Genomic DNA, 16,873 nt, shown 5'->3' on the forward strand with positions numbered 1-16,873 from the left:
ATATATATATATATATATATATATATATATATATAAATAAAAGCAGGCCAACAAACGACCACTTTTCAAATATGTTGCCAGCAAAGTAATACAACAAAAAAAAAAATCATAAAACAATGCTTTACAGTTTAGAGTATATGCATGCATTTTATTGTATTGTGGACATTTATTTGAAAGTTTCTCTCTCCCTCTCATATATATATATATGTGTGTGTGTGTTTTTCACATACAAATTATTTGAACATGTAACCAGTAGTTTCTTTCAAATAAGCACATTCTCGAAGGGAAATTTTTTTTTTGACAAGTGTTTAAACATGCTTTTAAAAGACACTTAAGATTTTGGTAACAACAAAAATGCATCCATCAATTAGGAAAAAAAAAACCTTAAAGTTATGTGTTAAATGGAATAATAAAAACAAACACAGACACTACACACCCAACTTCCATGAACATAATGAAGAATAACTTTATTTAACAGTTATTTTACAAACATAAATATTTCTGCTCTACATTCAGTTTCTGCATTCTAGAGGAAGTCGATTTTTATTTCAGTTTTTGTCCCGTAAACATTGATTTGCGCATCTCAACTAAACCTTCACAGATGTGTCTTCACATCTAGATATGTTTTGCAGTACACGTGTTTGGATATTTCATTAGTGTGTATGTTTACGATATTCGCGGTACCCCAGCAACAGCACATACTGATATACGTGTGGTGAACGTGGCGCAGTTACACTCACTACCAAACAGCTGAACGGTAAGGCGATAGATTACATGAAGTCTCGAAGGGCGGCATTCCTCGATTGTGTTGAACGCCACAAACACGCACACACAATCTAAAGCCTTTAGTCTCAGGACAACCACTCTAATGGGTCGAGCTCACAAGTCCAGAGGAGTCCAAAGATTTCTCCTGTGAGAAACAGGGGAAAAAAAAGGTGCAAAATGCAAAACCAAACAAACCAAAAAAAGCTGCATCCGTTACGAGACAGGCAGCTTTTAAAGCCCTGTAAAGACTCTACAGTGCAATTTTTGTGCATACTCAGACAAGACACACATACATGCGTTACAAAGACTGGATTGATTCAAAGAGAATCGGGTCACAGCTGAGTTTAGTTGAACCACCATCGGGACACAGAAGGGTATTTGCCGTTTTCACTGATCCAAGTCACTTTTAGGAGGCTTGAGAAAGGCCAACTGATCCCGGGCCTGCACAGACTCTCCATACAAGTTACAAAAATGCAGATATCCGTTCCAGATCTCAACGGAGAAAAGTCTCAGAGGTCTCGTCTGCACAGGAGTATCCGAGACCTCCCTGAGAATCAAAACACTAGAAAAATATTTCAGTCTCACTTCCCCCAAATAGTCTAAAAGCAGCTTTTTATATTCATAAATAAGGCAACTCTATTAGCACTATGGTCTCGTAGAATTACAAAGGGCAGCAACCCATTGAACTGGTGGGTTTTCACTTCACATGCAATAGCTGTAAGGGCAGTTTATTTATTCCTTGTCCGTCAAAATGCACATCGGGATGCCGATCCAGAAATATGTCGTATGCAAATATACAGGATACTTGCCTACTGCTGCAAAGTAGAGTCAAATCATTTTTGAAGCTATATTGTACCTTTTTAGTGTTTCCTTTACAAAAACCTCATGCCCCCGACCTGCCACAAACATTAATCATAAATGCAGAAAAATAATATTTGCTTAAATCACGACCACTACAATTACCGAACGCTAGCATCCCATTGTAAATCCTCCTAAAAATTCAAGTCTGGTTTATTTTTATTAAAATAAAGTGCTTAAATATCGACTAGAGTGAGTTTAAATGAGTGTTATAGTTATGCTTGAAATCCTTGCAAACTAATACTGGTGAGAAACTGTATTTACACTGCGCGTATATTACCAATTTATGAACTATAACTGTTTGAATGTAAAAACGAATCAATGTGTAGCATTGTTTTCTTCAACCTAAGACCTGGCAGTGTCCATCTAGACACAGAACTCAACCAATTACATTTAAAACTGAGCCAAAGTCTTAAAAGCGATTAGCTGCCGGTCACCACTGGGAGTGTGTGCACATATAGTTTTTAATTTAATAAAGTCTTCTTGTTATAGTAACCTTCAAATTGAAATGAAATAAATATACAACATAAAAAAATTATAATAAATTAACATTGAAAAGTCCTCAACAATATTGGGACAATTTGATGAATAAGACGTATATTTCCCTTGTTACACACTATCCCTTTAAAGAAGCGAAAACTGGCATGTCGATTAACGTAATAATACAAAGGAGTGTATCCTAGAATAATACAAGCAGGAAATGATGCCAGTGAAAAGCAAGTATGTGGGTGATCTTGTAACAAATTTATGCCTGGCCCTGTTTCTATTTCTTTCTTTTTTTTTTAACGAACACTGCCATCCAGTGGATTGACGAATCAGCGATCTGAAGGGACTACACCAAGATTATTAGCATAACATCTACTAAAGCCTTTAGCCATTCAATTCCAGCTGTGCAGTTTAAACGAGTTAATTAATGGATGCAGTGCTATTTTCTTAAAGGAAATTTGCTTATACCAAAAGCTTTAGTAAATCTAGCCGTCAGGTGTTTGGCCCTTCCTTTCCATAAAGTAGTTTTTCCGAAACGTCTTGCATGTAATTGGTCCCTACTGAAATATAGCGAACGCAACCCTGCGACCTCCGGAGTGTCTGGATCCAATACAGACGAGACGATCGCGGTTTACTTAAAGCTAGGATTGTATATTTAATGCAGAGAGGTATTTCTACGCATGTCCCTGGGCTCATATATTCCAGTTACGCTTCCCTTCATCGAATAAAGTTAAACCTTTCGTCTTCCCCCTTCATGCAAGCTCTCTCTTTGCCGACTGTTGATACGCTTCTCTCCGAGTGCAACCTGGCCATCCTGGGCGATCTCTTTCAGTAGTTCAAAAGAAAAGTTGAGAGGAAAAACAAAAGCCATTAAGGATTTTAACAGTCTTTGGGTTCCCCCTCACCGGGACTGGACGCCAAGGGTGATCTTTAGGTTCTCATACACCACATAACTGATGCTAACAGCAGGAATGACCTTCATAAAGTTGGGTGCCAAGCCTCTATAGAGTCCAATAGCGCCCTCTGTTCGTACAATGTGTCTGAAGAGACCAGTCATGGTCATCTGTGGGCTGCCTTCCTGAGTAGCTGCTAATATACAGAGCACAAGAACAAACAGATAAACGATAATAGTTTACATGGTTAGTGAAAATGTACAATTAAAAAAAGATAAGACATTCTTCACTTGTACTAATCATGGAATTGGGAGTTTAGACTTACCTTGAGCCTGCATTCGTGTCCTCACTAAGGCTAACGGGTAGCTTGCTAACTGTCCACAGGTACTAGACATCGTACCACAGGCTAGCAGCACAAAGACACCTGGATCAGCACTGTCCGTAGCAAACCTCTGCAGCCACGAGTTTTTTAATGTCTACACATTAAAAGAAGAGCGACGTGACAGTTACATTACAGTAAATATACCGTAATATAATGATATTCTAAATATAAATTGATAAAATATATAAAACATTCAAAAGGATTTTAGAAAAAAGATTAAATGTAGCAGAGTGCTGTTTAGTATTATAGTATTTACAAATACTTTGAACGAGCTATTTCTGTATTTTTTATTATTAAATAATAATATTTTTTTATTTCTATCAAGCTTTAGATGATTTTAGATGATTTAGTAATAACTAAATACATTTTTACTTTTAACATAAAATGATTTTCAGTTAGTTGACACATATTTTTGTATATATATTTTTTATTTTTTTGTTTTACTACGTAAAAACTTACCTCATAAACAGCCAGGTCTATTCCGGCATACGGAATGATTCCCAACATATTGGGAATATAACCTTTGTAGAAGGCTGTCAGTCCCTCCTTCTTAAATATATATTTAGCGCAGTCCATGATACCAGAGTACTGACCCGTCCTTCCCAGGGCAAGGCGAGTTTTTAAGACCTTAAACACACAAAAAGCTCTGTGTAAGCTCCGAGAGATCGAAATGTTTTGTTTGGTCTAGAAAGTCATCATCGACTTGATTAGGTTTCAGTTTCTGAGATGGCAGTTAGTAATTAAGTACTATGAAAACATCATTTTTTACATTACAGAACATGATACAAAGAATGCACGGGAGGTCTAGTCATAGCTTCTGTTTAATAGTTATTATTGAAATGACAGAAACAGAAAGCCTTTGTTTTCTCAAAACAGTGCTTAAACTTCATTCCTAAATGACAGTTTACGCTCTTACCTCCATGGGGTAGATGCTGCTCTGAGCAAAAGCTCCTGCTAGAGACCCAGCAACCAGCCTCTCCAGGATCCCCAGCGTCTCCTGATTGCTGCCAATCAGCCGCTTAATCTGAAGAACAGGGCAAATGAGCTTTAAATGTCACAGATGAAATAGACAGAAAAGGGGCACATTTTTTTCTTCTTACAAAGGCTTTAAGCCATCATTACAAATGCAGCTAACCCTAACTGTTTCTTCAAAAATTGTGGATAAATATATTTAAAATGCATTACTTTAACATCGATCATTACAGTTATCCGACAACAACAATCTACCTGCTCATAGGCCATGAACTTGATAGCGGACTCAGGTGCGATCTTCAAAACATTGATACCGTTCCCTCTCCACAGCGAGCGGAGTCCACCTTCGCGGATCATTTGGACGAATCCTCCAGCGATGCCCATGGTGTTGCTGCGTGACGCGTGAACCTGACAGACGCCATCGCAGTGGTGAAACATCTCAATTTGCTTGTAAATTGTTTCATTTAAGCCTAAATTGGCTTCAGGTAAGGTACGCTTCAACGTCCTTTACAGTCTTTACGCTTTCACTCACTGAAGAATTTAGAGATCCTTAAAGATCTTTTCTTTTAAAAGAATTTCAAAACCCACCAAACCAAACTGAAACTAGCCTCTCATTTCATAACGTGCACCATCATCCGCCGAGGCACTCATCCAAAGAACAGAACGTCACGTGCCATAGTGACTCAACAAGAACACTTACTACGGCAGCACGGTCTTTATCATCACAGGAATAAATCAACATTTTCAATATTCAAATAAAACTGTTATTTTAGCCTGTAATAATATTTCACATATAAATACGTTTTAATATGTATAAGATATAAACGTGTAACCTTAACATAATGTAAAAAGTACCCTATTTTAAATGTGTATTCACCTGCATGAGAACCTTAAGGCGGTCCAGGGGTGCTGTACAGGTACGGGACACAGCGCCAGCTCCACCTCCTGCTACAAGATGTCGCCACCACATTCCTGTTTTCTTCTCCTCTGCTGTGAACTCATCAGGGACCAACATGCTTTCCCCTACGTCAAATATCTGCACAGAGGAAATGAGACCACGCGGAGTGAAATTACATGCATAAGAGAACTTAATGAACGAACAATACACCAGTCCAGTCAGATCCATCAATAGGACGAATACTGTCATTTTGAGTAATAGAGGAAGTTAGAAATAACTGCATTTTATTTTCAAATCAAAGTGAAAATACTCTTGTGTAATATACGATTTATCTGTTCACCTGGGTACAGCGTTAATCCACGACGTGGACACATCTACCTCTACTGGCTCAAAAAGGTCAAGTAAGTGACGTCAGAACACTGCTGATCTGTTTAACGGGATCAGACTGTCCTATATTTCAAGTGTAAGGAAACAAATTTAACTAAATGGGCTTAGAAGGACTGAATGACTACGGTGGCAGCGCATCACCAGCTTAAATGAGATGCGCGGTGAATGTCAGTGTCATTACCACCTTAATGAGAGAAAGTTGGAGCTAAAAGCAAAGCTGGAAACTGAACATTAAGGCACACGGCAGGATGGCGTGGTTTAGGTTTACCGTAGAGTGCTTCCAGTAGAGAATGATTTCGGGAATGTTGTCGGCGGGATGAAGCAGATGGTAATCTCTCCATTCATTCCAATCAATCGTCATCGTACCGTTTTTATCCATACTGTTCAAATTAAAAGACAAAAAGAGACAAAAAAAACTAAATAAAATGGACATCAGGAAATTCTTTGGCTTAAAAAAACAAAAAACAAAACAAAAAGACCAGCTTACACTTTCTAAAATGTATGCACTTACATAAACTGCTTAGACTTGCAAAACCTCTACTGAAATTAACCATGTACAGTCAAGCAGCTAGAAAATAAAAATTATTCACATGCAAAAATGTCCCAAGTACTAGCTTTATTTTGTCAGTCCACATAAGACATTCGACTAACAGTAAATAACTTTGCAACTATATGTCAGGTAGCAATCGTTAGTAGACTATCTGATTAATATCTGCCAACTCCACAACATACTACATAAATTATGCCAACTTATTAAACTAACCCTAAACCTACACCAACAGTCTAGTCTGAGAGTTGGAAATTCATAAGAATTGCTTGACATGTGATTAAAAAGTTACGTATAGTTAGTAGAACATCTAAAGTAGACATCAAAATAAAGTGCAACTTTCAGATCTGTCGCATTTAGAATTCCTCTTTAATCATTTAAGAAAGCTTTCCTCTGCTGAGAGTTGTCCTGAAATGCTTCCTAAAATTTAGACATCATTTGCTTACTAATTTTTTCCAAAGCACTACCCACATGAGGCAAAATAGCTTCTGACAGAGAGAGAAAAAAAAAAAAAAACCTACCTAAAAACTGCAAAATGAAAACAGCACAGATGAAATGAAAAAGCAGAACAAGACACACATGCAGGGAGAAGACCACTACTTACTACATTATAGGGGCACATATATGACCCCTCCTTATTCTGATAAGATGAGCAGAGAGAGAGAGTGGGGGTGGGATCACAAGAAGGAGAGAGTGATAAAGAAACAGAGACCGAAAGCATACAACTAAAGACATTTACACACATACACACAGACAGAAAGTAAAAAAAACCCAACTTTTATTATTGTACATGCTGCAGTTAGTTTGTATATGGCATTCTGGTTTCTTTTAGCTCTAAAATGAGGTCTGAAAAACGAACGTCAAATAAACATGCTGAGAAATCAGAACCAGGAGACGTGTTGTACAACACGTGCTGTCTTGAGGCGAGGGTTCCCAGTCAGGTCTGAATTATTAGCTGTGAATAAAGACTAAAGAGAATGAAGGGGGTTGGACAGATACAATCAATAAAGTAAATTACCTCTTGAGGATCTTTTCAGCCTGCTCCTCAGATATGTGAACCCCGAGGTCTCTTAGTGACTGCATGATCTCCTGCGAATCTATGCGACCTGCATTTTTAAAAGAAAACCAGATTTTAACATCTAAGCCAGTGCTTCTCAATTAGGGAGCCTCAGCAAACTTCGAATGCTACCTTAATATGACTTTATATGATTTAAGACAAAAAGAAAGCATTTAAAAAGAGCAAGTTTCTTAACAAAACCTCTATAATTCAAGGCAATGCCCATAACACGTACAAACACTTGGTTATAGCTGTTTTTATTGAATTGGCCGTTTCAATACCCATAAAATAAAGTACTAGTGATTGAAAAAAATCTGCTGATACACAGAAAGCAGTGTAACATCAATGTTTATGTTCTCAGGAAATATATTGATATTCTATGCCATGCAAGAAAGATGCGCTGCTGGAATTTCAATAAAAGGTCGACATACCAAATATTGAAGTTAAAAATAGATAAAAACAGTAAAACTTTCATTTGATATTTGTTGCGCTCAGGGCAACCATCTGCATGTTTCATGAACATTATGAAATTAAATCATGCTTTGGACCAAAAAAAAAAAATATTTTCATATCTTTCAGGTGTTCTAACAATTTTGGAAACAGCTGTAATTCACCAAAACACTAACATACTTACCATCGTTCTTTTTATCAAGACTCTTGAAGACCAGCCTCAGTTTCTTCTCATGGTCCCTCAGGTAGTGCACAAACTCTTCAAAGTCCAGCTGACCGTCCAAGTCTTTGTCTCCAGCCTTGACGATTTTCTGAAACGCATACGCAGAATCAAATCAGGTCATTTTTGAGGTCAGTGAGCTGGTGCTGTTCGGGGTGTTGAGCTAATGGGCCACTAGGGACAGACATATGGTCTTTGTTTGTTGAAGAGAGTATTGATAAGACCACGCTGAACATTCTCATTAGCATCAGCTTTATGAAGCCCATCCTGACGATGTTTGACCTTTAGGACAGAAGCGGTCTAAACCATTGAGCAGCATATAATTGAAGTTAATGGAAAGGGATGGAGAAGATGCATTAATTATTAACCTGAAGTGTTCTGCAAGGGCAGAATGCTTTTCCAGATTTAATAGCAAATCAGGCCCATAGCGTGATTCCTGGCCGATGTTAGCCTGATAGTGCGTGACAAAATTACTGGTTTGTCTACTACGGAAATTTTTCAAACAACAACAACAACAAAAAGGTACACCCCACCCAGTGACATCAGCATTTCATAATGTGTCACTAAAAACCAGATTCCCAGAGTCATCATTTTGTTTTATGTTGCTGTCCATTATGAGATTATGTGCATAAATTGTGTCTGAATAGTGTCTAAAATCTACAATATCTTAAAAACCAGTCACAAGCCCATACAATCCATAAATAAAAATAACTTTTTATGGTCTCTGTGCTCATTAATTCTACACCACCAAAAAGTTATGTTAGCAAAAACTTTCAATTTGTTTATATTTTTAACAATACAAAAAGTAAAAGTTACATTTATTTTTATATAAAAGCTATCTATCTATCTATCTATCTATCTATCTATCTATCGTGAATTTATCCATAGTAATAAGGGATCTATTCAATGATCATCATTCAATACAAATTGCTTTGGTGAAATGTTATCAGAAGCCATTCATAATCAACAGAACTCTTCAGAGTTTAGCATCATGGTCCAACGTACATCCTTTCAGAAGGTTAAGATCACAGGCTTCCAGACAAGTCTCAAATAGCCCTGCAAGTATAAAGCAGGTTAAAGATAGCCGTCGTCTTCTTTCACTTAATCTGGATTCAACAATGACTCAACCGCAGACAAGTGGGTCATGAGAATGGAAAAAAAAAATGTTGGAGCTGAAAACTTCTTGAAGTTGGCAACGCAGTCATTCACAAATATTACAAATCTGGATAATCAGAAGAAAAACTAAGAAATATTTGCAATCTGAATACTACATATTAAGGTTGTTTTGGCATTTTCTGCAAAACAGTCACTTGGTGTCTAAGTCATTTAAGGCATAAAAATGAAAGTGAGCTCTAACTCTGTGAGGGACACAGGAAGGGATTCTGAAAGCAGTTCAAATGCGGAAGTCAAATAATCTGGATTAAATTGATTCATCCCATTGCAAGTTCTGACATGAATGGGCAGGACACACGTTTTTACCATCTAAAAAACACAAAAAAACACATTCATTTTCTTCAATTTCGCAAAAACCTACATATTAAATCTCAGTCCATTGTCAACTAAAACGGCTTAAACGATTAACAATCATTTTCAGTAACTGAGATAAATCTGAAATTAAACATAAATGCGATTAAAAAAACTAAATGAAAATTAGAAAATGTTGCTGAAGTAAATATGCACCAATTGTACTAATTTTGTGAAGTACTAAAATTAAATCAATCATTGCAATATGTTAATAAAAAAATTATGATACAAATGACAATCACATAAAATTACTAATCTAAACTCAAAATACAAAATAAAACATTCTACACACTACACAGTCGTTTCTAACATAATAATACAGATATTATACAGTCATACCTTTCTCCATTTCCTGTACGAATCGAATTCTTGTGATGGAAGAAATAAGCTCAACTTGAAAAGAGACTTTAACTGCTCCGGTAAACTATTAGATTCAAAATACTGTAATTCTATCCTTTCTGAGATATGGGCAGGCACGTAAAGACACAAACACAACATGTTCAGCTACAAAAAAATAAAATAAATCGATAAAATGCAAGAAAGAAACACGTCTCCGGTCTGTTCTTGAGTGTATCAAGACTGTAACGCCGGTATTTCTGTCACATGCGATTAGAGGGGTGCATAAATCCCTCCCATTTTCAGTCTTGTAATGCAAACACTGCTATGTAATTGGCTGACGTCATAAACAGCATCACCTTCTTACCAGGCTTCCCGAAATATCTGTCTTAAAGATTAACAGCCATGCAACTGCTGCAGGTTTCTGGAATATTCATATTAATTAAAATAAGCAAAGCAGATAGCATCTTATGAGATAGCATATTAAAAAAGGCATAAATCAGCCAATTCAATATTTTTTTAAATAGAAATAACAAGCTATTAAGATCCCATAACATTACTTGCCACTTTCAATGCAAATATTGTGCCATTCATAAAAAAAAAAAAAGAATGGCAATCCAGTCCTATGGGACTCCAGAAAAGCTCATCAAATCTAGCAACAGTAACCAAGGGCTTAGCAGAGGGTCAATCCAGCAACAGCTAATTAGTGAAATTTGTGGACATGATAAAATGTGAAAATGTGATTAATCTTGTTTGTCCCTAAAGATAACAGATAAGTGAATCTGATCATTCACAATGTAAAGCGGTCTAATCCTGTCACTAGCATGTGATCTTGCCCTAATGAGTCTGACCAGGTTTCTAACGCTAGGCCTGACTGTATTATGATAATAATATTTAAAGAGCAGTAAAGACTGCTACCCACTAAAAATATGAAGCAACAGTTTGGGGGAGGAACACTGAGAGAGACATTTACATGCGTAGGAGATTTCTAATTTGGTCTAAACACAATTCACACCAATTCACTGTCACTTGGGGGGTGCTAATGACTTCCATTTAGGTCCTATGTACTTTTACCGTACCAAATTCACCCTTTAGAGGTAAATAAGGTACAAAAGAGTAACTTTTGAAAAACTACCACCCTGCTTTAGTATCATTTTTTATTTAGAGCATATAATAATAATTTCAGATTGTGTGCAGATATCTGTTGCCATACCATTTCTTTAAAAAGGCCTGCTTTTTCAGATGCTTATATAACATGAAGCCTCATTTTCCATATGCAAATAACGAGACGTGAAATATCACTCACTTAGTTTTGGATACAAAATCTAAAATAAAGACAATTCAAGAATCAAAATATGGTGAAGCTGTTCAGCTATTAAAATATTCCCCTAAGAAATATTAATTCATAAAGTCTTTCAACAAATGTCACTGATGTAGCAATTCTTTCTGCAATACCTGCTGAAGATCCTTAGGAGGCGCCACCATAATCAGCACTGTCGTTTTCTTTGAAGATACTGTGCTCTTTTCTTGACCGACCGAATCTGCCCGTGTACCTGGATCATTCTGGCCTTTCTTTTTGGCAGCATCTTCTAAGTTAGGTTCCTTTAGTCCATCAGGTGGCCCTGCGGTATCGTGTTCGCACACTGTAACTCCCAGAAGCCACTGGGACAGGGATGACCAAAGTTCCTTGAGCATCTTCATGAAGATGCTCCAAGTCTGTTTGTGTCAGAGTTCTGTCTTGGTCTTCTCAAGAACTTCGTCTACGGATGTACGTACAGAGAAAAACTGCTCATGCAGTCATAAGCGAGGCCGGGAGGATGAGGGCAGATGGGGACACTGCCACGCAATTTCCAGTGCTTAATGGCATATCCAACGGCGTTTCCACAGTAACCCGGTGACCGAGTCAAAAAACTTTGAAATGCACTGAATGACCAGTTCCAATTAACCCGCTCTCATAATCGCCTCAAAAGCAATGCAAACTCAAGAGCATTTTCCCGAAACAAACCGTCCAGGAAACTTTCCCAACACGCAAAGATGAAGAAGAAAAAGTCGTTCACTCTTCAAGTGACACCATTCCACAACTGTGACACACTGCACAGCAGCTGAAAGAGTGAAAAAAGACAAGTGAACTGAAAGAAGCCGAAATTCTCACGAAAGAATGTTTTTTTTCAAAGCGATTCCATGTTTTAAGCACTAGTATTTCTTGGTATCTCCAAGCTGCTGCAGGTTGGCTGCATCACAGAGCCGGCAAAAAGTGATGCAGTGAAAAAAGCTGCAACCTCACTGCAGCTGTGCCTCAACCAATCAGAGGACTCCACACTGGCTGCCTCTGCCTGACAAAGCACAGGCAGCCAATCAGAGGATGAAATACAGCCACCTTGTGGAGTGATCTCTTACTCACCCAGCAAAGAGGAAATTCTGCTGACTGTTTTTTCTGCCCTCTGCTTTTTGAAGACCTACTGCATCATCAGGATCTCCCTGGTAACGCCTCCAGGGTGATTCCATGCATTTCTAACACTGCAATACTCCCCTATACACCTCATTCATTTATCGTTTCAAACGGTTCTGGGTATACACAGCAGGATGTCCCTCATTTTACTTGTGAATGACAGGATTTTAATAAAAGCAGCTGATTTGCGAAGAATCACTTTCTATTGATTGGACTGGACTACAGCTGCACCGCAATTTGTTTCACAGATCAATATGCAGATCTCAGGAACCTGTGCTTCTTACAAGTTACAGTGGAATGCAAATGGTATGCATTTGTAAGATTACATAAGTGTGCAAATACATTATATGCTATAAAATGAGCAAATGAGAAACAGACTGTCCTATACAGGCCATTAGATTAAATGCACAATAATAAACAATATGCTCAGGCCTTATCTGTATAGCATATTTTTGTTAAATTATACTGTAACAGAAAGTCATACTGTATTGTCTACACTGTCAAACGTTTGGTTCACAAGCTACCCTGTATCCAAACTGGACAAAGTAGCATATACATCAAATAATGTAAGGATATAAACATAGTTTATAAGGATGTAAACAACAAATGACCCAAATAATTTACTTTTCATCTTAAAATGTCCTCTAATATGTAGACCAAGTGGTTCGGGTGCATTTAAAATGTACACATAATGAGTCCCCCCCACCACGGTAGTGGTTTCCCTGTTCTCCAGGGGGCCCTTGTACTCCTGAGCTAATTAATATATGACGACAGAGAGATCCTAAATTATTCAGCCAGCCCTTTGAACATGATGGAGAGTCTGGCCGCTTGCTACTGCAGCAGCGAATTTAAAATACAAAAACAAATAATACATTTGAGTGAAAGAAAAACACAAGAAGGGACATGCACGTACATTTTTAAACAGAATATTTTTTTAAAGAACGGAAAGGATTAGCTGCTGATGTTTGATATTAAGAGGGTTTCTAGCAGACTAATGTAACGAGCCGCTGAGGGAATGATGTTCTGATGTGGGAGGAATTGGATAGCTCTATATGTGGCAGGATTGACGTCATTCTGCTTGAATTTTAAGCAGTTACTGTGCGATAAGTTTCATTCGCAGTCTGTAACCACATGAAACAGACAGTTACAGAATTACAGTAAACCATGAACCAGTGAAGTTAACTGTGTGTTCAAGAGCAAACGCCAAAAAGTCAGGTTCAGTGAAAGCCAGATAAGATACACAGCACACACACCTATTGTCAAAAGAAAAGGAAAGTGGAATAAGAAAAAAGTGAGGAGGTGTCTACATATACTGAGCCAAAAGAGCTGCTCTATTAACCCATTTCCTGTCAGATTCTTTTAAAAATTAAAAACGTCTTCATTTTAATACCTGTAGCTTCTTGCATAAACTATTTTTGAGAAGAAAATCGTCTGAGCAAGTCCTGCGCTGCACATGCATCCATTTTCTCACTGTATTTGCGAAACCGGTATTCAAGTAAGTGCGATCCACCCTTGATTATTAAAGTGCCGGTGAGTTATTTTTGTAACTGAAGCAGCAGATGTCGTTCATCACAGTGAGAGGTTTCGAATTTAGCAGCAAATTCTTTTGACCTTCATAATTAAACAACTAATAGCCCAGTTACTGGTCTATTTAAGCAGCGCCAACAAATCTCAGCTAGTCCGCTAGAGAGGAACTTTCGGTTTTGTTCGAGGTGCTTTTGTTAGTTGGCAAACAAAGGAATTCTTGATGCGCAAAATTCTGCAGCCGGGCTTTTGAACAAGACTGCCGCTATCCCCCAAAAAAAGCGTTTGCCCTTAAAGAAACCTAGTCCAAAGCCTGTAAAACACAGCCAGAGATGAAACTATCTGCAGTGTGGTATGCAAAACATGCATGTCCTCATTATAAGCCAATGAGTAAACCAACTCCGAAACTTCCCCTCAGTGCAAGCTCTAAAAGTTTTAACATTATGCTACCTGTGAAGGATAAAACCTCTCACCTTCCCCCATCTCAGAGAGCACCGGGGGAGGGAGAGGGAGATCTGCCGGGTGGTAAATCATAAATGACAGAGGGTCTCGTGACTCGCCAACAGAAGCAGCCCACATTCCAGGTGATCAGTATCAAAGATCTCAATCACTGCTATGCTTTTCCAACAGTTAGCTCAGACTAATTAATATTAAATAGTTGTATTCCCGAAGTAACAAAAACTAAACCTTTTCACATTACCCAGATTTCCATTTCGTTTTAACATCTAGATTATGGTCACTGTTCTGTACTTTCTTGAATTTCCCAAGTTTCTTGTTTGTGCTTATTAATTATGTCGCTCTGTATGTTTCTCGAGAGACTCTCGTCTAGTTACGCATTTCCTCCGTCTTTGGGCAGTTACATTCTAGTCTAGATTCATATCTAATAAGCGTGATAGTGAAAATACACTGAAACGTGTCTGTATATGGGCATTCTCTTCAACACTCATCATATCTGAGGCAAAGCAACCAAATAATATGCACATTTACATTTAATAGTAATTTTTCGAATAGGTGTGTTATTTGTACAATAATTCTCACTCTGTAAAATAAATACACACACACATAAGTATATACATATACATATACATACACACACACACACACACACATATATATATATATATATATATATATATATATATTTAAACACACATACAGTATATATATATATATGTATATATATATTGTGTGTAAAAAAAAAAAAAATATATATATATATATATATATGTGTGTGTGTGTGTGTGTGTGTGTGTGTGTGTATATATATATATATACACACACACACACACACACATATATATATATATATTTTTTTTTTTAACACACATACACAATATATATATTATATATATATATATATATATATATATATATATATATATATATATATATATATATATATATATGTGTGTGTGTGTGTGTGTATATATATATTTTTTATTACACACACACAGATGCACTAAACCAGCTAAATAAGGATAACACTTTCTGTCTGAGCTTAAACTCAATTTACAATGTTAAATGTATATTTTGGGTGGACGGAAACCCACACACCTGCCTCAAAATAGATGATGCTACAGGAAAATCCTATTCCTATCAAGCAGAGTAAACATAGCCGGTGTTCATTCAACAACGTAGATTTTTACCTCAAACAGACTGAAACAAATGCAAACCTTCCTAGGAAAACTCCTCTTCACACAGTGCAGAGAAAGCAAAGGCACAGACGTCATCTGTGGCGCCGTGTTAAGCAAATGTGACTCAAATCAGCTGGTTTAGTGAGTAACCCCACACTAGAGCTGTGAAAGATAGACGCCAATAGCCTTTAAGTACGTGACTTAGTTCTGGGGTTTTAATAAATGTGTGATGCACAACTGAGTGATGCACAAAGAAAAGTTGCATTGGTGAAATAAGTTGAATCGAGTCCTTCCTGCGCCTGTCCTCTTTATGAGTGTGATCTGACCTGTAACCCCGCTGTAAAGACCTATTATAGTGGGTTAACTCAATTGTGTAAAGCGGATAACTCACCTTGAGTTCATGTTCGGTGCGATGGACCCCCAGCTTTTTCAATCCGATGGTCAGGTCGTTGACACAGATGCCTCCATCCCCGTTGACATCCAGGATCTGGAAGAGCAGCTTCAGCCGATGCTCCTGCTCGGGTCCGCCGCACACCGGGCAGTGATGCGGGGAGTCGCAGGAGTCATCATGGCGGTGATCAGACAGAGACGTCGCGGAGCCCAGAGTCCGGCCACCACCACCGCGTCCCCCACCGGGGTCCGAGCCCTGATACTCCTCCGAGCGGCACTGGCAGAAAACACCACTGAGCAGCGGAGAGACCAGCGATCCGCGCTGATGCATGCCACTAAACTCCGGCGATATAAAGTACCGTTAAAGTCCGTCTGCGCGCGAGGCGAGCGCGTGGGGAGCGGCGCCTGTTTTCCAGTCAAGATGCGTGACAGATGCGCATTGAGAAAGCTTCCGAAGTTACTTATTGTTTAATTCTTTCAGCAGTCCGTGTGATATGTTCTGGGATAAGGTTCAAAACCGATCGCGCGGTGAATTCACTCGCCACAGCGGCGTTCAGAGCTCATAGTGATGAGGTGGAAGGATGTCCCACCGGCGCTCCGGTTTCTAGTATTTCAAAAAACGCAGGCAAAGCGGCGTCCTCCGACACATACATCGTTTCCAATCTCGCTCCGTATATATATATATCCTTGAGTTTGTGAATTTCCAGTGGTAATCCGGTTTGAATTGGCGGTCTGAATGCCGCTGACAGCTGATGCAACGAGAATGCCGGTAGGGCGGGAGGAATCTCGTGTTCAACAGGAAATGAGTAACTGGGGGATGGGGAGGGAGGGGGTGCTTTGAAGTGGGCGGGCTTAATGATGTCAGTGATAGACACTTGAAGCTACCAATCATTTTTATCCAAATTTTCTTCTCGTCACGCCCCAAATGTTCGGTTCTATTATACAGGTCCTTCTCAAAAAATTAGCATATTGAGATAAAGTTCATTATTTTCTTTAATGTACTGATAAACATTAGACTTTCATATATTTTAGATTCATTACACACAACTGAAGTAGTTCAAGCCTTTTATTGTTTTAATATTGATGATTTTGGCATACAGC

The 16,873-nt window shown here is 38.1% G+C and overlaps 1 protein-coding gene across 6 annotated transcripts; it reads right to left on the reverse strand.

Moving 5' to 3' along the window:
• Nucleotides 1-441: 441 nt before the first annotated feature.
• slc25a25b (solute carrier family 25 member 25b) lies at nucleotides 442-16,568 on the reverse strand. 6 transcript variants are annotated; one of them, XM_043239866.1, is made up of 11 exons: nucleotides 15,774-16,568; nucleotides 7,880-8,006; nucleotides 7,207-7,294; nucleotides 6,793-6,828; nucleotides 5,910-6,021; nucleotides 5,234-5,392; nucleotides 4,612-4,764; nucleotides 4,301-4,408; nucleotides 3,844-4,011; nucleotides 3,328-3,478; nucleotides 442-3,195 (listed from the first exon to the last, which is right to left on the reverse strand). In XM_043239866.1, the coding sequence occupies exons 1-11, from the start codon at nucleotides 16,101-16,103 to the stop codon at nucleotides 3,011-3,013; spliced, it is 1,617 nt and encodes a 538-aa protein (XP_043095801.1). In that variant the 5' UTR covers nucleotides 16,104-16,568; the 3' UTR covers nucleotides 442-3,010. The 6 variants fall into 6 exon arrangements, with proteins under 6 accessions (XP_043095801.1, XP_043095800.1, XP_043095804.1 ...); XM_043239865.1 differs by having other exon boundaries at nucleotides 442-3,198; nucleotides 15,774-16,567; XM_043239869.1 differs by lacking the exon at nucleotides 15,774-16,568 and adding an exon at nucleotides 11,231-11,988 and having other exon boundaries at nucleotides 442-3,198.
• Nucleotides 16,569-16,873: the final 305 nt, after the last annotated feature.

This window comes from Puntigrus tetrazona, chromosome 5 (assembly GCF_018831695.1).
Source record: "Puntigrus tetrazona isolate hp1 chromosome 5, ASM1883169v1, whole genome shotgun sequence".
NCBI classification, from domain to species: domain Eukaryota; kingdom Metazoa; phylum Chordata; class Actinopteri; order Cypriniformes; family Cyprinidae; genus Puntigrus; species Puntigrus tetrazona.